Consider the following 21282-nt stretch of genomic DNA (forward strand, 5'->3'; position numbering starts at 1 on the left):
TCCCCGCCCGCAGGCCGCCGACACCGCTCCCTCCAGCTCCCCGCAAACTCCGCGCTGGATTCCCGCCCGCCGCGGCGCCGGCCTCTCCCGCAGGGGACATCGCCGTGTGCAACGGGGACACCGCCGTGTGCCGCGGGGACACCCGGCCCGGGCGATCCCGCGCCCGCAGGTGCGGCGGAGCTGTCGGAGGCGGCCGCGGGAAATGCGCGTGTGTGTGTGTTGTGGGGAGCGGCGTGCGAACACCCGGCGGCCGCCAGGAAGGGGGCGGGCAGCTCCTCCTGCACCCGACACAGCCCGAGTTCCCGGGACGCACGTCCCTAGCGCGGCGTGCCCATCCGCATCCCGATCCCGGGGCCCCGGAGCGGAGCAGGGAGTCCCCAATCCCCGCCCCGGTGCGGCGGCCGCAGACCCAGCTCGGGCTTTACCTCCGACAGCGCCCGGCGGCCCACGCGCCTGCGCGCCAGCGCCCCTAGCGGCGGCCGCGGGAAGAGCCGGGAGCTGCCGCGGCCGCCCCGCTCCCGTTCCCGCTCCCGTTCCCGATCCCGTCCCCGCCCGCCGGCACCGCGCAGTGCCGTACCCGGCCCGGCCGGGCTCCCAGCCACCCCTCCGTGCCTCATCGCGCCCGGCGTGGCGCAGCTCCCGCCAGCGAGCGGGTAGGTGGCAGGTGCCGGTGCGGCACCAGGGAGCGCCCTCAGCTCCTCCGGGCTCCGGACGCTGCCCGGCCCGCCGGTGAGTTGTGGGCAGCGGCGGCCCGGCGCTCTGCCGGCTCCGGCGGGAGCAGCGTCTGTGTCCGCTCCGGCGGGACTGGAAGTGCCGGGAAGGGCGCTCTGCCGCCTGCGCCGCTCCTGGCGTGCGGTTCGGAGCTTCGGGGCCTTCCTGCTTCCCTTCCTTCGCTCCATTCCCTCCCTCCCTCCTTTACTTCCTCCCCCTTTCCTTGGCCGCCGCGGGCCGGGTGGGAGCGTGTCCTTGCCGAACCCCGCCTGTGCCGCCTGTTCCCCAGGCACACCCCCGGCACTGCCAGCTGGCCGTTCCCGCTGTCTGTGTCATCTGTCCCAGCCCGTGCGCACAGTCCTGTCCCAGGAAAGAAGGGGGAAGCTTGAAATGCCCCGCATTAGTTTTTGTTTCATTAATTTTTGTTTCATTAGTTTTTGTTCTGCGTAATCTTTTGGTGACGTTAATGTTTCCCGAGGGAAGCTCGCGGAGAACAATTGTTTCTTTCCATGCTGTAGTTTTGCTCTCGAGTTGAAAATAGGACCATTAGCCTGGGAAGTTAAAGGTTGAATATAACTCAAGGCGAGACGCAAAATAAAGCTGGAATGTGCCCAACCCTCATATAGAGGAACAAAAAATGTAAATAATTTTGTGAAGCTCAAACAACAGTTTGCAATCTTTCTGCAATTTTCCTAGAGTTTTTTTTTATCATCTAAAGACTGAATATGGACCCTGAAAGTGAAATAAAGAAGCAAATAAACCCCTTTTACTGCAATGTAAGTATTCACTTCAGAAGTTGTACCTAAACCAAGTGTGAATGTTATTTTTTTTCTCTTGAGCAAGCTTGGTAAATAGCACTGGACCTGAACTTGTTTTGGTGACTTTGTCATGTCTGACTTGGCTGTGTGTCAAGAATCGCTTATTAAAGTGAATAATATTATGTTTCTAAATAAAAGCATTGTTTTTAGTGGGTGATTAAGTGTAGATCCTGCTCAGAACAAAAAATCCTGATTTCCCTAGTTGTCAGGTTTATTGCTGTTTTTTTAAAGCACACTGGGATTTTAAGAGGAGAAGAAAATATTTGGGCTGCTGCTGTTCATTCACGTGAATTTAAACTTAATCTGCTCCCGTTTTGAACTGACCCAGGCATAAGCCAGCTGTGATAGGGAAGTTTTCCCAAGGGAGTGAGGCAGGCCCTGAGCTGATCAGAGTAAGTGTGGATGCAGCACTGAGGGGAACAGGCTCACCTCAGGTAGGTGTCATGGCTTGTCACAATTAATGCCCTGCCTGTGGCTCTCCCTTCCCTAGAGTGTGTGAGGAAGGTCTTGGATCCACCTTCACTTATCCACACATGCCCACACAGAAAGTGTTATGAGATAATGGCAGAGTTCTGGAGCATCTGAAATTCTCACGTGATGTGGAGACTCTGGTCTGTTTCACTGTCTTTTAGTGGTCTTGAAGCCTTAAAATATTCAGTTTCAGGAATTTGTCTAGTTTATTGCTCTAGTTTGTCTTTGAAGTGCTAGTACTTTTGTAGAACTTAAGCTATACCAACAATTTGATAGTAGATCTGTTTTGATACGAGTGGTATTTTATTTGTCTTGGTCTGTGTGCAATGCTAGAAATTCTTCTCTTTCATCTAGATTTGCAAAATCTGGTGTTCTTCTGCACTAAACTTGCAGACTCATTTCCTTGGAGCAAAACACAGGACGGTAAGATCAGCTTTGGAATGCACTTTTTGTCAGATTTTACCAATTTATTTAGCAATACATTATGGGGTTTGAAATCTAGTTTTTATTGTGGTGGTGAAACATACAATTTCAGATATTTAACTAGTTTTGCTAACTTACTGTCTTCTCTACAATGATAAAGTAGAATGTGGTTTTGTACATTAGTCCTGTCAGAAAATGTTACAACTTTATGTCTAGTAAAGACAATACATGAGAATACGTGGCTGTTAATAAAGGGAAAATGGAATTGCTTAAATCATAGACAATCTCCAGAAGAAAAAGAGATGTTTTTCTTTTTTAATTTTCATGTAGTTGTTCACCTGAGATAGTCTATGCTGTTGGTATTAATTGAACTTCTATATAACGAAAACTATGCATTGTTGTTTTTTGACTCTTAAGTGCCTTTCTTATTTTTTGGTTGATAACTTGGTAATTTAGGTTGAAGAAGCACTGAAAACTCATGGCATGAGTAAGTGCAAGATTTTTTGCTTCCTGCTGTGTCCTGTACCCACATCTTTCTCCCTACCCCAATGTAGTTGTTTATGAAACAAATGAAAACAAGACTTGTTCTTTAAGACCTATCCTGTGCTTTTTTATGATATAGCTACCTAATCAATCAGTAATGTGAGCAAGAGGTATGCACAGTTGATTAACAAGCACTAGCTAGAAGACTAAAAATCACCTATGTTAAATTTTTGAGAAACCCTAAAGAATTCAAGACATTAGAGAGCTTCAAAAGTTAAAATATAATTTAAAATCCTATGCTTCTTAAAGCATGTAGAAATACTGTATGTACTTTACATTTGTTTTTGAAAAGGGTTTAATTTGCTTCAGCTAATGAAGATATTTTTAATACTTTTAATAAGTTTAATAAATCGTTAAACCTCCTCTGGGTCTTGATGAACTGGTCTAGTTCCAGAAGGAGTGAAGGTCTAACTACATTTGCAATTGTTCTCCTAACTTGGTTTCATGATGCACCAAAATGTTTTTTCAGGTTTCTACAGTTCACTGCTCCTAGAATTCTGTTTGAAAGTTGTTGTTCAAGTCAGACGTAGTCATTGGACCTACCTGATCTGAGAATTTTTGTTTGGACTGTAATGGAAATTTAAGTGATGAAATATTTAGCAGCTGTATGCTTGCTGAAATAAATATCCTGAAATTCCTGGGTGCCCTCAAATGTTTAGAGACATTGAACTTGATTGATCTTCCTCTCTGCCTGCTTCATTGAATCGCCTGACATGAAATAACTTTGTTGTTGTTTAGTGTGAATGTTTTTTGTCCATCTTTTGGAGCATGGTGCTACTGACACCAGGGTCAAGGGTTCATTCCTTGAACAGGACTCGATGATCCTTGTGGGTCCCTTTCAACTCACAACAGTCTGTGAATCTGTGAAAAAAATCTCTTAGCATGTTCAAAACTTAACTTAAACATAGCTGTTTTCTCATGTCAACAGAAGCTCTGAGTTTTTTTCAAGTATTCAGTCAGTTATTTTACCAAATTATTTTTATACTAACCATTTTATTTCCACTTCTGTGGGATTCTTTCGTTTTCTTCTTTGTGATTTTTTTTTTTTTTTTTAGTTAAAACAGAAGGTTCCTTAGGAAAGAAATTGAAAACAACTGTGAAACTTCCTGATTTTGGTAAGAATGTTTAACATCTTCCCCAAAACCTCCCTCCCCCCAAAAAAGAAGAAGTGGAAGAAAAAAAAATTTTGAGGTACAATATTACAGGTGATGTCCAGATCTTATGAGGTCGTTGGGAGTCAATTTCTGTTCATTGTACTTTCAGTCTGCAGTAATATTTTGTAGTAATACTTTATTTTTGCAATACAAATGCTTTAAAAAGAGTGGAAATAAGATTGGGGACAATGTTTCATGATAACTGACTTAATTTGTGATGTGGGACCATGTACATGGGGACCAACTCCCCAAGCAGGGACTTGTACACGACTCAGTGATCCTTGTGGGTCCCTTCCAACTCAAAATCGTCCGTGAATCTGTGAAAAAAATCTCTTAGCACATTCAAAACTAAACATGGTTTAGTTTTCTCTTACCAGCAAAAGCTCAAAAAGTTTTTTCTAAAGTAGTCAGTTATTTTACCAAATTGTCCTTTCAGCTGTACTAACAATTTTATTTCCACTTCTTTCAGATTCTTACTTTTGTTTTCTTTTTTTTTTTTTTAGTTAAAACAGAAAGTTGCTTAGGGAAGAAATTGAAAACACCTGCGAAACTTTCCGATTTTGGTAAGAATGTTTAATGCCTCTCCCCACACCTCCCTGAAAAAAAAAAAGTGGAAGAAATAAAAAATTTTGAGGTACAACATTACAAGTGATGTCTAGATCTTAGCAGGTCATTGGGAATTTATTTCTGATCATTGTACTTTCAATCTGCAGTAATAATTTATAATAATACCTAATTTTTGCAATTCAAATGCTGTGGAAAGAGTGGAAATAAGATTGAGGGAAATAATGTTTCATATTAACTGACTTAATTTGTGATGTGGGACCATGTATGAACAGGGATTCACTTGTATGTGAATTCCTTACAGCGCCACTTGAGCCAGAGAAGCTTCATGGACAGACACTGGAAGACCAGCTTAATACATGTAAAGAATCAGAACCTGCACTTGGTGAGAGCTTTTAATACTGTAATTGTTTGGTTTTGTGATATTTTCCTTTAAAGAGTACAGATCAGCTTTTTAAAATGTAAAGTCAGGTAATATGTTACAAAATCTCCTTATGGTTGTACTGAGTACCCAATAGTATGGTATGGAAGTGACAAATTGCAGTGACAAAATCATTGGATTTGGCCTGGAACATATTTGATTAGATATCTCAAGCTGACAATATTCTCTAGACACAATCTAAAGTGATATGACAAAAATGAGCTTTAACTTAAGAGATCAGTGTGGCTCTTTGCAATTTAACTACCCATCCAGTGGAGTGGAGATAGGAGTTGACAGAAAAAGCCAACTAGGGACATTCATTAAAATACATTCCCTTCTAATTAGTTAAAAAATAATTGTTGCTATTATTTTTTAGGATTTTTAAAATAAATTGTTGAGTACTATGTGGTAAGCATAAGACATCCTAAAAACATCAGTTTTATACCTTTGGTGTTCTAAGTCTAGACACCCAAAAGATAAAATACCTGATAGTTCCAAAAGTCTTCATTGATGTACTTGACATGCAGTAGTAATCTTTTCCTTATATGTCAGGGCTTTAAGATCAGCTCCTTTGCAACCAGCACTGATGATTTGTTCCAGCAAACATGAAATTTCCTAAGTTGTTTGGTTTTTGTTTTCAATACAGGACTTAATTACATAATAGAATACCGAACAAAAGACAATGTTCCTTTTCTCTATGAATGTCAACTATGTTACTGTAAAACAGGACTGAGTAACATGTTCATGCATGTTTGTGGTTCCAAGCACAGACTGGCATACTTGGTAAGTTCTTTTGTTTTTTTTTTTTTTTTTAATGTAATGATTAAAGGGGAGAATTAGTTAGTCAAATTTTGATTAAAAAAAAATTAAGGTTTTACATAAGCTTTTGTGAAAATCTTGGTATTGCAATTGTGCAGGTGTGATGAATAGACTTAAAATTCTCATCAGTAATGTGCATGTGTGTCCATTGCTTGATACTGAGTGCAGTTTATTCTGTTTTGGTCAATCAATAATGAAATCTGTAGCTAAAATGGATTAGAAATAAGTGTTTGACTGATTTTTGTATTATGTAAGAGAAGAGTATCAATGAAGAAACTATTTAATCTTTCAGATGCTTTGAAAGGAGCATATTTATAAATGAACATGATGCAATTAGACAATGTGATACATATTAGATTATTAGATAGAGTGACTTGGAATCAGTGGGGGGAAAACCCAACTCCTATTCTGTTTTGAGACTGGAGAAGACATGTCTGTTCTGTTGCTTGTTTTATGACAAAGCTCTTGAGGTTCACGTCAGCTCACAAACATTCAAACATTATAATTTTTAATATGTTTAGAGAAATTAGGCTTTCCAGTCTCTGAGTGTTTACTTGGCTTAGGATGAGCTGTAACAAAACTGAGAAAGCAATATACTGAAAAGTATTTTGATACTCCCCATAAAAGTCTCTCAAAATTGGTATTATGTTGAACACATCTTAAAGTCATAGACAGCTGAGTTCACATAGTATTTTGGGGTAGCTTCAGGCCTAATGTTGGGTGTGCTGCTATGAATCTGCAGTAATGTCTTTCATAAACACCATGCTGTTTCTGGTCATTCATCCAGATGTACATGCTGAGTTTTGATGTTCTCAGCTATTGCATTTCCTGCTAACTTGCAACTGTTTCCTGCAATTCTGAATCTTACACTTGTTAACTGCATCTCTCCTAAATTCTTAAATAAAATATAAAAATATAATAAGTCATGAAGGATAACTTTTAAGTTGTGCACCTGAGCTGGATTACCCTGGGTAGCAGAAAAGACGGGAGACTAAATGACTGGAATTTGCTCTGTTGAAAAAGGAGCCTGGTGGATAACAAGCTCAAGATAAGTAGTGTAGCTTGGTGTCAGTGAAGGCTAGCAGCAAGCTGAGCTCTGCTAACAAGGGTACAGCCAGTAGATCAAAGGAAGTGGTTATTCCCCTGTTCTTGATCCTTGCTAGGCCATATCCAGGGTATTGTGTTCAGTTTTGTGCTACTGCAGAAAGGAGGCTATTTATGAAATTGAGCTAGTCCCGTGGAGAACTGCCAAGATGGTCAGGGGCTGAAGCACACTTGTACTATGAAGAGAAGTTGAGGTAATTGGGTTTTTTCTGGCTGGAGAAGAAAAAGTGTCAGAGAGATCTAACAGTAACCCACCAGTACTTCAGAGGAGGTCATTAAGAAGGCAGAACCAGACCCTTTTTGGAGCTTCTTGGCAGGAACATAAATTCAAGCAGGGCGTTTTCCTACATGACACAAAGAAGTTTTTGCTGTGAGGGCAGTCAAGCATTGGAGCAGGTTGTCCAGAGAAAGGGGAAATCTCTCTCTCCAGAGGTTTTTAGACCCAAGCAGGCAAAGCCTGACGCAACCAGTTCAGCATTCAGTGTCAACCCTGTTTTGGGCTGAAGATTTGGCTTCAATTCCCTAAATTATTCTGTGCAGAACTATTTTAATAAGTTCTGCTATGTATATGTAGAAGTTGATTTATCTCCCATGATTATTAACTGTGCCAGATCTGGAAGGAGTCGTGTGACTTAAAGACTTGCATTTATTTTCTAGAGACAACATTATCCAGAGATAGCACAATCTGATGAAGTCAAGGGTAAAGGCTCTGAACTAAACAAAAGAGTTAGGCAAATTGGATTAACAATTGAGAAGAAAGAAGGAAGAAAACAAATACAGGTACATTTCTCTTAAGAATTCCAGAAGGTTTATATTTAATAAAGAAAAAAAATGTAATTTCCATTATGGTGGATGGATTTGCTTTGGAAGGTGGGAAAATCTTACTTTTTAAACCTTTTTACAGGTGCTTTTTGTCATTTTAGCAATTCTTCTGGGATTATTCTGGACAAAATTTCTCTATGTGAGTGCACAAATAACACAGAATATATATACTAATATTTAGTCAATTCACAGCTCTGTGTGTGTGTGTAAAATAAGATTTTTTTTTTTTTTTGTTGCTAGGAAACTGCCTTTATAATTTTTCTGAGTAGTTTCTGCTTTGTAAGCAGCTTGTGGCAATTGTCAGGGAAGCCAGGTAAAATTTCTCATAGTACAGATGGAAGTGTGGGAATTTGCAGGTTGACATGAAATAATCAGCAGTGCTGTGGCATCACAGAAGTGCCATAAACTTAAATTCTTAGGGGGCTGCCCATAAAGATGGGAAACTGACAGACCCTTAGAAACATATTCATGTGGAGATATCTTCATATTGCTCTCTGTTGATACTTACTTACACTGCAGTGGTATTTATAATGCCTTTATATGGACAGGATATTGGTGAAGTTTCTTCTTGAGGTTCACCTTACCACCAGCTGGTTCATGACAAGCTTAATGAGGTGCTCACAGTTCTTTGTGGTACACATTTAAATTGTTTTCTCCATCAACTTGTTTCCTGACAGGATCCCTAGCTAATGCTACTTCATGTGCATAGATGTCCCCTTCCAAAGTGGAGCTCCCAAGGTTCCTATGTTAAAGCTGGCAGTGTCCTCCCATTCTGTGTGATACTATCACACTTAGGTTCAAGAATTAGAGCCTGCTCTGATCGTACCCTTTTCTGATAAAAAAACAAGTATGGGAATATTGGAAGATAAGTCAAGAATGAATGCTGTAGAAGGGAGTGATTTCAGATTATCAAATCCATTCTGTCTGTCCTTCATTTTTAACCTCTGCTTAAAACAAAAATCAACTGACTGTTGGCAGCAACATTTTCATTTGACTTACTTGAATTTCTTCTTGACTTGAGATTGTTTATTTTACTTGAGATTTATGTTCATGGATATGAACATATTTACTTCCATCTGTATTTTGTAGACCTTTTTGTTTTTCTAGGTAGTTTATTACCTCCATAGCAATCCATTTTTGATGTAGGGAACTTTTAAACACATTGTGTGTGACCTTGGTTAATTTTACTGCTATATCGTCTGAATTCAGCTGTTTAATTTCCTTTTATTTTCTAAGCTCTAGAAGAAATTTATTTGTGGTAAATAAATGTCTCAGTAACTAACTTATCAGCTTTTTGAATATCCATTGAGGGATTTACACACACATATTTTACACTACTGGTCATATATTCCTAGAAAAATAAAAATCTGTTATATCTATGAAATATCTATGAAATAATTTTATCCACAAAATAACTAACATAAATGGGTTTTATTTTTAGGTTGTTATAGGTGTTCCAAAACTGAGAAGGAAATGGCAAGAATGTAAGTGTGCTCAGTGGGGTGCAAATTATCAATTTCTAATTTGGTCCTCCTTTGATATAAATCAGACCAGTGTTGTCTCTGCAGTGTCAGATACTCACCAGCATTTTGGTGAACTGGACAAAAGGAGCAGGTTGGGGCTCTGTGCTAGTAGTTAATTTGCAGTACAGAAATCCATACAGAATTCTTAAAGCACAGCTATAGCTCTTCTCTCTGATAGAAAACTTTCTGTTTTACTAGACATTGATACTCACAGAATTGTAGGAATGTGGTATCTCTGAGATTTCCCCACTCAGTTAATGTTTTAAAACTCATTGTAAGTACAGTGTTGTCCAGGTGGACAGACAGTATTGCTGAATGCCACTTGAGGAAATGGCTAAACTTTGCTATGATTTGCATTACCTGAAAAATAAAGATTTGAATTAAAACTAATGTACTTAATTTTAGTGTATATTAGCATGTAAGTGGTACCTTAAAATAACTCAGTAGAAGTTATTTAAATTAGCAGTGTTGTACTCTGAAGAGAAAAATAGCCATTTTGAATCTAGAAAAGGGGTCTGAAATAAGCTGAGTCCTATTCAAATTAGATTTCTTGACTGTAACCTGTTGGTTAATGTGTCTTATTTTGCATGTGACTTTGTAGCATTCTACTACATTTATAGTATTTACATTTTTTAGGAGATGCAAGCATGTAATTATAACCAGGCTATAAAATACTTTGTTTAAACTTTGTTGCTGACTTGTAGTTCATATTTAATATGGTGTCACATAACAATGCTAATAAAATTATTCTTGGTGTTTGTAAGTACTATTGCCTAGAAACAGAGCTAGGTGAAATTGAAGTGCAGTAGTAGAACCACCCTCTATCAAGAAAATGTCCATTGTGCTACATTTCAAGCATGTTTGTTTAGCTCACAGTGCAGAGGGCAGCCCTTCAAAAGCTAAAGTTCAGCATGTGGATGCACCCCTTAGTGATGCAGAAAAAACAGATAATAAAGATGGGGAACTGACAGAGCCTATGCGAGGTAAGAGGAAAAATTATTTCTTTTATTGTTTTTTTTAACTTTCACCAGTGCATGAATTATGTACTACATGTGCCTGTTCATGGCTTCCACAGAGTTATAAAGGTGAATTTGCACAGTTGTGTGGATGGTCTTGGGGTCGGTGGCAAAGGAAGGAATAATCCCAGTGTTTGTGAAGAAAGCATTCTACTTCTACTGATTTTTAGGTTCAATTTTTATTTTACTTCTTCATAAGATACCTTACTTCCACCTTTAGATTTTATTGATGTTGTCTTTAGAAGTATTCTTTGTTTAGAATATTTTTAAAATTAAACACTGGAAAAACATCACTTAACATACCTTTTTATTGTTTTAGATGAAAATAATGTTCAGGAGCAGAATGAAGAAAGGCAGGAAGAACAGGGAAAACCAGATGAAAAAGTTGAACCTAATAATGCTATTGAAAGCAGCAAAGGCAATGACTCAGAATGGTAAAAGAAAAAAAATCACCACCTTCAAACCCATTTAAATTAACTTAAAGGAAAATGTTATGTGTGACAATTGTCTGTATTGGATTTGCATAGTAAAATCCATGTCTTCTGAAATTGTGCTGAGCCTTAAACTTCTGTCATTGACAGAAAACCTGGTGTATGTAAAGTGACCTCAGACTTTGCTCTGGATGCAGCTGGCTCTTGTATTTAACTATTAACCTTAAAGTATAGTTGTCATGTGTTGCTCAAAATGTTCCAAAAGTATGTCTCCTCAGGGTTTAAAACTGCCTCTGTCGCAGGTTCATGTCAGATAGTTAAAGTGGTATGTGAACTGATTTTGGAAGGGAAACACAATCAGTAGTAGTTGAAACAGTTGGGGTTTCTCCTTTACAAAGGAGAATAAGTGTTTCAAAGGAGCAGCTGTGTTCTAAAATGGTGAAACTGTGCTTGCTGCTTGTGAGCATCTTATTAGTAACAGAGTTGTGAGGTGAGTAACTGCCAGCCTTTGCGTGAGGAGGACATCTCCAGCATTGGTCATCTTCCTGCAGCACCAGGAGCCACAGGAGGGCATTTGGAAAGGGATATACAGGCATCAAGCCAGACACAGGACTTTTGTTCCAAGTTAGTTACTTGGTTTTTTCTTAATGGCATTCCCTTGGAATGTGTTCTAACTTTTAACCAGTAGTGTCTCTCCCAGACATGGAGGGCTAACAGCTTTTGCTTGTTCATTGTTAAAGAAGAAATTTTCATGTTCCTGAAGTACATTTTTTCAGACTTGCCTCTCTGTGGAGCAGCCATTATGGAAAACAATGAATTGAAACCAGATTCAAGTCCAGGTTTATGAATCTTTGTGTTTACTTACTGGCTTTCAAATAACTAACAGTTCTGAATCTGAACCAGTCTGTGAAAACATGAAGAGTAGGAAATGTATAAAAGCTCAGCCATCCATGTCTGGAGATGCTGAGGTCTATTTCTGCCTGGTACTGATCTTCATTGTGCAGTCCTGTACTTTTAAATTTTAAGAATAGCTTCCTTTGGAATATCACTTAATGTTTTTCTTTTAATCTGGCTCAGATGGATTCTGGGTGACTATAAACAGCCAGGTGTTGCAGTGAGACACTGACTTGGAAGTTAGTAACTAAATTAGGGCTTCAGCTTGTTTCTTTACTATTTATTTATTCTTTTGAGACTACTAGAGAAGATAAGAACTCGATATATAGTGTCTTAAAAGAACTAAGATCAGATCCTCATTGACAGCTTGTTTCCACTTAAAGATTCTGCAGTGCCTGTCTGAGAATTTCTATGACTCCTCATTTCTTTGTATTTAAGTTTCTGAACACTCATCTGACGATATAAATTATATTATCATCATCTGCTTTTACTAAACTTTTGATTCCTAAGAAACATTTCAAGGCAGAAGAGGGCTTAGGCTTGGCAGTCATAGGGTGTTGGTGAATTTAAGAAACACCCAGCCACTCTCAGCCCTGGTTCCTGGGCTTGCAAAGGGTTGGAATGTATCTGTAGTAGTGGTAATGGCAGAACAGCACAAATATGGCACAGTAATGTTTTGCCATATGAATATTTTTATGCCCATTATTTGGTGACTGCATTGTAAACCACCAATTTTTTATAGCTGAATTTTTTAAAGGCTAGTTTTTGAAGTGCTGATAAAAATCCAGCTGTAATTAGGAGCCTTGTCTCGCTGCAATGTGTACAAAAATCTTGGAGCTATTACCACCAATGCCAAGCTTTTTTATTAACTCTGGGTTCTAGAGCTTATGTGCTAGATAACCACACTAAATAAAATCCACACAGCATAAATACTTTTTATGATGATCTGGGATGACTGGGATTTCTCTGAGGAAATAATATGTGACCTTTCTTTCAGAGTGTATCAGAACTACTGTAGTAGTAGTGTGGCAGGAATTTAAACTGATTAGCAGTTATTGGCTGGCTACACAATTTTGCTGAATCAGCGAACTGATTGATTTATTTATTCTATTTCAAGGTGTGAGACCAATAAACAATCAGAGGAAGAAAACACAGAAGCTCAGGTGAATATTTTTCTGTTAATGGGTTACTCCAGTTTCCAAATATTTGGGGGAATAATTCATATATGATTGGCAATGGTCTTTGCTTACTCAATATTATTGCAAATAAATTAGCTACAAAGTTACTAAGGCAAAACTATAAACAACAAGGTTTTTTCCTACTTTTTTATGAAAACCTATGTACACATTTCATAACAGCACAAGCAATTTGTATTGTAGAGTAACCATAGTTATTATTGTTTATTTGTATGTGCTGCATATAATAGATCTAAGGACCTCTTTTTATGTCAAACAGCAAGAATTTACAGAAGATCCTGAAGAATTCACTAGTCAAGAAGAACTGTTGGGTTATTTGGTAAGTGTTAAATCCTAGCTTGCAAGAAAATTTTTGGAAGAAAAATTTAAAAACTAAGAATGAAATCACTGGTTTGCTAAGTCTAAAATGTAGCAAGCAATGAAAGGCAGAATGTAGGCAGTCTTGTAATCTAACAGATTACCATTTTGCCAGAAGGCAGGATTCAGAATAAAATGAATGTCACTGAATTTATAATGTGTCTATTAATTTTCAAGTTTCTAGACATTGCTTTTGCCAAAATATTGGTTTACTGTCAGAGGAATTACTTGCATTGAAAATTATTTGTTTTCAACTATATCTTAGCTTCACTCCTTAAATGTTTAGGTAATATGACTTTTTTAAACTTTATTTCTCCTTTGTTTCTATAACTGGTCTATAATTTTCAAATGAGGAATTTGGAAATATGAAGTTCAGTAACAGAAAGAAGCAGAATGAAGACAAATATCAGAGATACAGAGAAAGGAAAGAAGGGATTTTTAAGAAATAAAATGCAAGTTGTGTATTAAAAACAGGGCTCCCCCATAACTGCAAAATGTGCCTCTCTGAAGTAAGTGTCAGTACACTGGAATTCTGTTCAGTTGTTGAAAATATGTATTAGGTACGCATGCACAGCAATGATACACTCAGTAACAGTGGAAAACTGTCCTTTTCCAGTTATTAGATGTATCAACAACAGTTGTGATCTTGCATACAGTAATGGTGATTTCCATAAAAGCACTGAAAAACTGTATGGAAATCTTTAGTGATAGTTGCTTGACCGATCTACTGCATGGTAATTAAGGCACTATTGACTATCATAAAATGGTTTTGTCCTCTTGTTTTATAGGAAATTACTAGGTATAGAGATTACACCTTGTCAATAAAACTTGAATTTGTTTTGAGGCATCTTCTTTCTTAATATGATTGTCCTCTGAGAAGAAAATAGGATTATTGAGAATGTGATTGGAACACTATTCTGTTTTGCAAAGTGTGGAAATCGTTTATTTTTTCATCTACTGTAATTTTTTCAAAAGCTGCATTGTGTTTCTATTGTTGGATTCAAAAGTTTGTTATGTGGTGAAAAGTAATTTTACAGGTATCTTTTCTGCACTTGCTGTTTGTATTCTGTAAAGCTGTCCAATAATTGTCTATACTATATTCTTTTATTACCTCCTAGCAAAGATATTCTTGCCACAATTTACTCTTCTTTTTCCAGATAGGTTTTGAGAAGATCTTCCTTAAATATAACTTGGGTAAACCAGGAGACAGAAGTACTATTAGTGGTAAAAATATAATACAGTCCCTGTTGTTACGCTGTCTCATATGAACTTAATGCTAAGTTTCTATTACTTATTTTCTATTGTCTGGTGTGTTTAAAGGTGTTTGTTTCTAATCCAGATGACTTTGAACTGCTAGGACACACCTGGAGTTCTTTGCTTTGTCCCCAGGAAAGTGTTTTCAGCATAATTTTCTTGGTGTAGACAAGAGGATGACAAATGTAGCCGTCTCTGTGAGTGCTGTTGGTGCTAGAACTTGCTTCCCTAGTGGAGCTTCACAGCTTCAAGATTGCTTTTTCTGTAGACTTTTAGGGAAAAATAAGGTTATTGTAAGGCAAGGCAGCATGTACATTTAAATTCAGTAGCATTCTGGCTTTTTGCTACATTCTAGAGAAATTGGTTATGACTATGTTGCCTCAGGGAAGGTGTACACATTCATTTGTATGCAGGCATCTTGGCAAGAGATCAAAATACTTAAGGAAAAGCATTATCTTCTATATCTGTCCAGGCATATTTTTGTTTTATTCCTTTTCAAATGATTGTGTTGCATAGCTGCATCTTCCTTCTCTTAGATTTCTCTTTCATTCTACCTTCCTTCCCCCAGTTTATGGGATTAAAAACTGTATTTGCTTTGTAATTCCATCTAAGTCTGACAAAAGGGTAGAGACACAGAGAAAATGAGGTTCCTGCAGGTTTGTTTACAAATTTTCATACTTCAGGTTTTCTGAGGAAAAATGTTTTATGGTGTGTTTTGTTTCTTTTTTCTCTAGCAAAGTTTTGAGATACTGAATGAAGATGATGCTTCATTTATCCTGAAAGTTACACAGACTCTCACAAATGCACTGGTGGAATACCGTCAGCAGGCTGCATCAAACAAAGTAATGTGGATTTTGTTTTGGTTTGTTCTACAAACCTTTAGATTCCTGTGATTGTGCATTTTAATTTTAGAGATGATACTATAAAACAAAAATACTGTGGAGACTGTATTGTAAGTTTTGCTCGTTAAATACAGAAATTTTGGTAGTGATGATAGGGTAAAATTTTAGCTTTTCTGTTGACAAGTCTTAATTTTTGGTCAACAGTGCTTGCTTATTTTTTATTGTTGATAGAAGGTAAAAATCATCTTGTCACTTATTTCCCATGCTTTTCCTTCCATCTAAGTTTTTCTGCTCATTTTGCTCATTTTTAATTCTGACTTAAGCTTTTCTCATCTCTACTGACTTGCATAACACTCCTGTTCTGTATCCTGTTTCTGTTCCCAGGCTTCACTTTATTCACCATGCATCAGTGATGTGATTTGTTTTTCTTATACAACTTCTGGTCCTACTCTTTGGAGTGTTTATCTAAGGTCTCATTCTTCGTCCACTATTAGGAACCCAGTTTTTCCCCTCTTCTGACTGACTTATCTTTACATAAGCAGTACATATGGAGGTGTTTTGAATACTTTTCTGAGGCTGCTGGCATTGTTACAAAATAATGAAGTCCTAACTGAAATAACTGTCAACCTACAAGGTGTGGAAGACCAAAATGTTTTCCTACATTAGGCCTTGTTAGTATTCTAAACTGTGATCTTTCAACTGGTAATGTTTTTAGCTAAATCTTCTATTATGAGCTAAATCTTCTATTATTATAGAAGCTAAATCTTCTATTATTATAAATGCTTCCTTTTGAAATCTGACAAGTTGAGAATTAGGCTCAATGAGTATCACTTCTTTGCCTAAGATAGAGCTTTTTCAGACATAGAGAGATCTGATGGGCAGTGTGTACAGAGAAGTTATTAGCCCTATGATTTGCAAAGAAATATGCGATTTTTCAGATTTGGTAGCAGAAATACTGGTCTTTTATTTGGTTTGTGATCATTAAAAATGTAGTAGTTCATTGTTCCAAGAGGTTGTCTTGATGAGATTTTAAACTTCTATTTATTTTTTTTTAAACTCATAGGACCACCTAGGTGCTGGATATAATGGAGAAGCAGCACTAGAATATTCCACAGAACAGCCTGGCCCAACTTCAGCAGATATTAATGACTCTGACACTGGTAATGTTGGCTTTGCAGTCTTTAATATAGTTTAATCTTAATATTAAATGTTGCATAAATGATAGTAAGCCTTTCTTCCTGCTTTTCCAAAAGCAGTGGTTAAGAGCAGAATAAAGCCAGAGTCAAGTAGCATAAATGGTTTGGGGTTTTTCCCCCACTCTCTACTAATATTAGAAGACAATTGAAATACATTGATCCTACTTAACTGTAGGATTTGGGGAGAAATTGAGTTAGTACCAACTCTGACTGTCCTGTCCTCTGTTTTCAAAGGCACCTTTTTCTAAGGAGACTTTCAAAGTCTCTTTGGCTTTTTTTTTCCCCCAATATTTTTTCCCTTCTTGATGGAGGAGATGTTTCCTGCAGGTTTAGTCAAATCAAGATGTTAGTAGAAAGTTATGTGGCAGAGGATGAATAATTCTCTTTAATACCTGAATACTTCAGCTAATTGGGCTCAGTATTTCTGATTTTTTCAAACAATCCTGGATTTCTTGGAGGTCATTTTCTTCTGATAGAAACAAATAGCTGTTTTTCTTAAACTTAGGAAGTACAACCCTATGCTTGGAAAGCCAAGAATCCTGGAATACTAGGGAAGTTATTCTGTGTGATTTTTTTTTTTTTCTGTACTGTGTCAATTTTCTAGTTTTTCTAGAAAGTTTAGCTTTTGAAAACCTTAATTTTTACAATGGTAATACCAAAAATTGCAGTGACTTTGAATATGTGAGATTTGAAACTTTTATTCTGTTTTTGTAAGTGTAATGGAAATAGCTTTCACCTACTTCCCCACCGTTGTTTCTCCAGGATTTTCTGTAACTGGACAGCATTCCTGACTCTTGGTGGTTTGAAAATACAGCCAAGTCAGGTGTGAAAAAGCCCTGTTTAGAGAAATAAGTGGTGAAGTCTCTTCAGAATCCCCTTTTACTGAAAAACAGTATTTCCCTTCTTTAGACTACTCAAGCAGCTGGTCAGCTAAGCAGTTCTTACCAGCCAATGAAGATGAAGCCCAGAACTTTTCAAGTGGCTCTTTGGAAACAGCATATGAGAACAACATCACGACTGAATTTTTGAAGAGTGTAAGAAACATGAATGCTGAGGAGGTTACTGACACCCTGCACAAAATAGCAGCATCAAATCCAGCTTTCAGAGGTAATTTGCATACACATGTACACACACACATGCACATATATAAACACATACGTAACACCATTTATTAGCTCTGGGAAATATCAAGGACTTATATGGGTCAAAGAACTTTGAGGTATTAGGGAGAGTTGAAGAGAATTCTTTTTTCCCACCCTTAACTTTTGCAGGATCCAGTTTAGGAATGGTATTTCAGAATAGCTGCTTTCCCATACAGGCATTAGTAATTGCTGATTTTTTTTTTAATTCTTCTCTCATTTTTGCATAGTAATATTTGCATGGCAAGAGACAGTAAACTAAAACCAAATATATTGTTATTAAAAAATTAGAATCTTCTCTGAGCTGTAAGTGGAGAAATGCTAGTTTTATGAATACCAACAGTGAAGAATTTTTTTATTTACCAGTTCCTGAAAGAAGTGTATTTGCACAGTAACATAGAAATAATAATGAATCAGAGACAAGTAGTCTCCCTTTTGCATACAACTTTCTAATAAGTGTCAGCTATTAAACCTTCCCATGTCTTCAGTCAACTCCTGCTCTCTCTTCAGAAGCTTCCTGTGTATGTTTCTAAGCTTCTCAGAGTGTGTAACCTCACAAAGGTTAAAAGATGAACACTAAAGATGAGTACATTGTAGGAAAGCTTACAGTTTCCAGGCACATACTGATTGTTCTCCATTAAGGTATTTTTCTTTTAATGAGGAAAGATCCAAAACTCATCTCAGCATCTGAATGTTTCAGTATAACATGTATTTTTAAATTAATTTTATCATAAAATTGCTTGTTTTTTGATTTTGTTTGTTTGTTTGCCTTTAACTAAGGAATCGATATACCGAATGTTATAAGGATCCTGACTGAAAGTGGAACTCTGAGGGGACCAAGCAATGGCAGCACACAGTGACATGGTACTTAATAGAGATAATGTAGCAATGTTTACTTCCTCTAAGTTTGTTGCTTTACTTCATTTGACCTCATGGAGTTATTTTGTTTTACATTTAAGTTTTGTACAGTGTTTTTTTATATTAAATTAATAACTTGCTTTTGATGTTCTTGTTATTTATTTTTCCATTTAGCTGAAAGTTCTATATTGTGGAAAGGTTGTAAAGCTCGTGCTCATTCTTTCTGTGTTAAAACAGCTTTTTAAAACAAGCAAGGTAAACTTGCTTTCTTCAGTTTTATTAAATATATTGACAGTCTGAACTTTTCTTAATGTTGGTTCTTTTACAAAGAATTATTAGCAGAATGAACTACTGCACTCAGCAGTACAAACTCATCCTACTAGAAATGCTTGGAAGTTATTCCCTGTGGCTGCTGGGACTGACTAAAAAGCCTTTGTAATAAAAACTCTTTCCCATATAAGGGTTATGAACAAGTCTCCATATCTTTTTCTTAATAAGATTAAAAATAATAATAAAAAGTCAGCGCTGTCAGTCTCTTGCTGAGACTAGAAGTGTCTTGATTATAGCTGATTTAGGGAGCATAGAAGCTCAGCAAAGTTAGTAGAAGTTTGCAAATTTAGAGATATTTCCCAACAGGAAATATAAGCAGGCTCTGACTAAGAGGCACTGATGGAGTGGCAAGAGTATCTTTTGTCTTTTATCCTGCCAGTATGAGAATGAAATGAAAGCTGGCTTACACTGTCCTTCAGGCTCTTTTAACATGAGTTTTTTTCCAACTAAAGTAGTTCTGGTTCTGACTGAGTGTACATGTCTCTACATTAATGACTTCTACTTTTGTAGGAGGGTGAAAAAATGTTTTGAATGGTTATAGATTAGTTTGCTTGGGAAAAAATATTTTTTTAAAGTGATTAAAATTCAATTCCTGCTTGTGATGCTGGGTAGCATTCAGTGGTTCTAATTAAAGCTCTTCAGCTTTGCAGCCAAATACTGATGTAACTTAGACATGCTGGGGCCAGATGGCATATGAACTTTTTAGTGTTAACTTACTTTTTTTTTGATATCTGGATGGAATTTGAGAATTCTCATCCTGATGGTTTCACATCTTCATACCATGGAATGCAAGATGCAGTAAAACTAAGGTAACAAAGAAAGCAGCAACAAAATTTATGAGTTTTATTATGTGAATGGACCCAGGAAGAAAAACAGTTCACAGAAAAATTAAAACATTGTGTTTTAAAGAAACTCTGAGGAATTTCTGGAAGGCATCTAAATCTGTTCTTATCAGAGGCAGAGATGGAACCAGAGTTCTTACATTTCATTTACTCTGTATAGGAATAATTTTAATGCCTGCTTCATGGAGGTGAATTTAATCAGCAAAAATTCTGAATTCTGAAAATAAAAATAGAAACATCTTTTTCCTGTTTGTTTTCAAGATGCAAAACTATCTTGTATTAAAATAACAAAATTAGAATATTCAACTGTTGTAAATGGCCATCTCTGAGACAGCTTCTTTTTCCTCTTACTGTGGAATCATTTCAAGTGGAAATAGAGTTACAATAAAGTTGAAGTGACTTGGATTTGAGATGGATTTTTTTGCTTGGGTACAGGAGGAGCATGCTGACAAAGAAGAGACCCCCCTAAATCTGTAGTACACTGACATAAAATGGTTGAATGGCATGCTGCAGAGTGCTGCTGTGCCTCTCAAAGACAGCTGAGAAGCCTGAACTGGATAAGAGTCAGCAAGTGAATGCTTCTGGAACTGTTTTCAAAAAACACAGTCCAACATAGTCCATCCAGCTGTACAATTATTTTTATTTTTTCCTTTCTTACCAGGTGCAAATAGAGGCTGAAGAAGCATTGTATTATTTTGTTCTTTTATCTGCCTCTGTTTTGTGATGGCTTGGTGTATTCTCATACTAATGGAAAACTGTATATTTGTTCCAAAATACATTTTAATGTTTTACTTGTGCCAGTATTGCAAAGTAAGGAAGAAAAAGAAGTATTATCTTTACTGGTAATATTTAAACAGTGCTGTTGGTGGGGTTTAATATTATATTTTTTTGGTTTCTCACAATAATAGCAAGGCAGACTTCTGAGGTAACTAGAGAATTAATAAAATTAAAAGTTAACCAATAACAAAAATTAAACTAAGAGAAAATTAATTTTCTGTAAAGCTTCATCTAGGTTTTTACATATTTTACTGAGACCAGAGAGCATAGAGGAAATGATTTTTAACAAAAAGCTGCAGAACTCCTATTCCTCACAGAAGGCACAAAGGGGAAGGGAGAAGGGTGTTCACAGGTTAATTGGCAGGAAATAAGAAGTTTAGAGCTTGCAACTGCAGAGTTAGTGTCTCGTGTGAATTGAGACATTGTTGTAGACAGGTGTGGAACATCCTCCTTGTTTGTTGCTTCCTGGGTCTCCCAGGGTTTCGTGCTCTCTTTCTGATGTGGGAATTCATTACCCCTTTGGAGCAGCAAGCTTTATCTGGGTATGCACAAAAGCCTGCAGCATGCCTCGTGGTTTATATGTGAAATAATAACCTTGTGTGTGTGAAATAATAACAATAACCTCAAATGCCAATGCTCACTCTGCAGTGCCTTCACTGGAAGAATCACAGAATCAATTAGGTTGGAAAAGGCCTTAGATCAAGCCTAACCCATGACCCAATACCATCATGTCTACTAACCTGTGACACTCCTCTCTTTCCTGCAGGGATGGGGACT

At 37.5% G+C, this 21282-nt stretch overlaps 1 protein-coding gene across 4 annotated transcripts; it reads left to right on the forward strand.

Annotated features, from left to right (window-relative positions):
* The first annotated feature begins 488 nt into the window (after positions 1 to 488).
* On the forward strand, positions 489 to 20385 carry LOC131563571 (uncharacterized). Of its 4 annotated transcripts, XM_058813691.1 has the most exons (20): positions 489 to 729; positions 1408 to 1487; positions 2355 to 2423; positions 2880 to 2910; positions 4022 to 4081; positions 4624 to 4683; positions 4989 to 5069; positions 5752 to 5888; positions 7686 to 7808; positions 7933 to 7989; positions 9292 to 9334; positions 10243 to 10356; positions 10709 to 10823; positions 12832 to 12877; positions 13170 to 13229; positions 15256 to 15363; positions 16427 to 16523; positions 17469 to 17666; positions 18479 to 18562; positions 20164 to 20385. In XM_058813691.1, exons 2-19 carry the CDS (start codon positions 1437 to 1439, stop codon positions 18556 to 18558), a joined length of 1530 nt encoding a protein of 509 aa, XP_058669674.1. In that variant the 5' UTR covers positions 489 to 729; positions 1408 to 1436; the 3' UTR covers positions 18559 to 18562; positions 20164 to 20385. The 4 variants fall into 4 exon arrangements, with proteins under 4 accessions (XP_058669674.1, XP_058669657.1, XP_058669682.1 ...); XM_058813674.1 differs by lacking the exon at positions 20164 to 20385 and having other exon boundaries at positions 18479 to 19561; XM_058813699.1 differs by lacking the exons at positions 7933 to 7989; positions 20164 to 20385 and having other exon boundaries at positions 18479 to 19561.
* Positions 20386 to 21282: the final 897 nt, after the last annotated feature.

Source organism: Ammospiza caudacuta, chromosome 1, assembly GCF_027887145.1.
Source record: "Ammospiza caudacuta isolate bAmmCau1 chromosome 1, bAmmCau1.pri, whole genome shotgun sequence".
Taxonomy (NCBI): Eukaryota; Metazoa; Chordata; class Aves; order Passeriformes; family Passerellidae; genus Ammospiza; species Ammospiza caudacuta.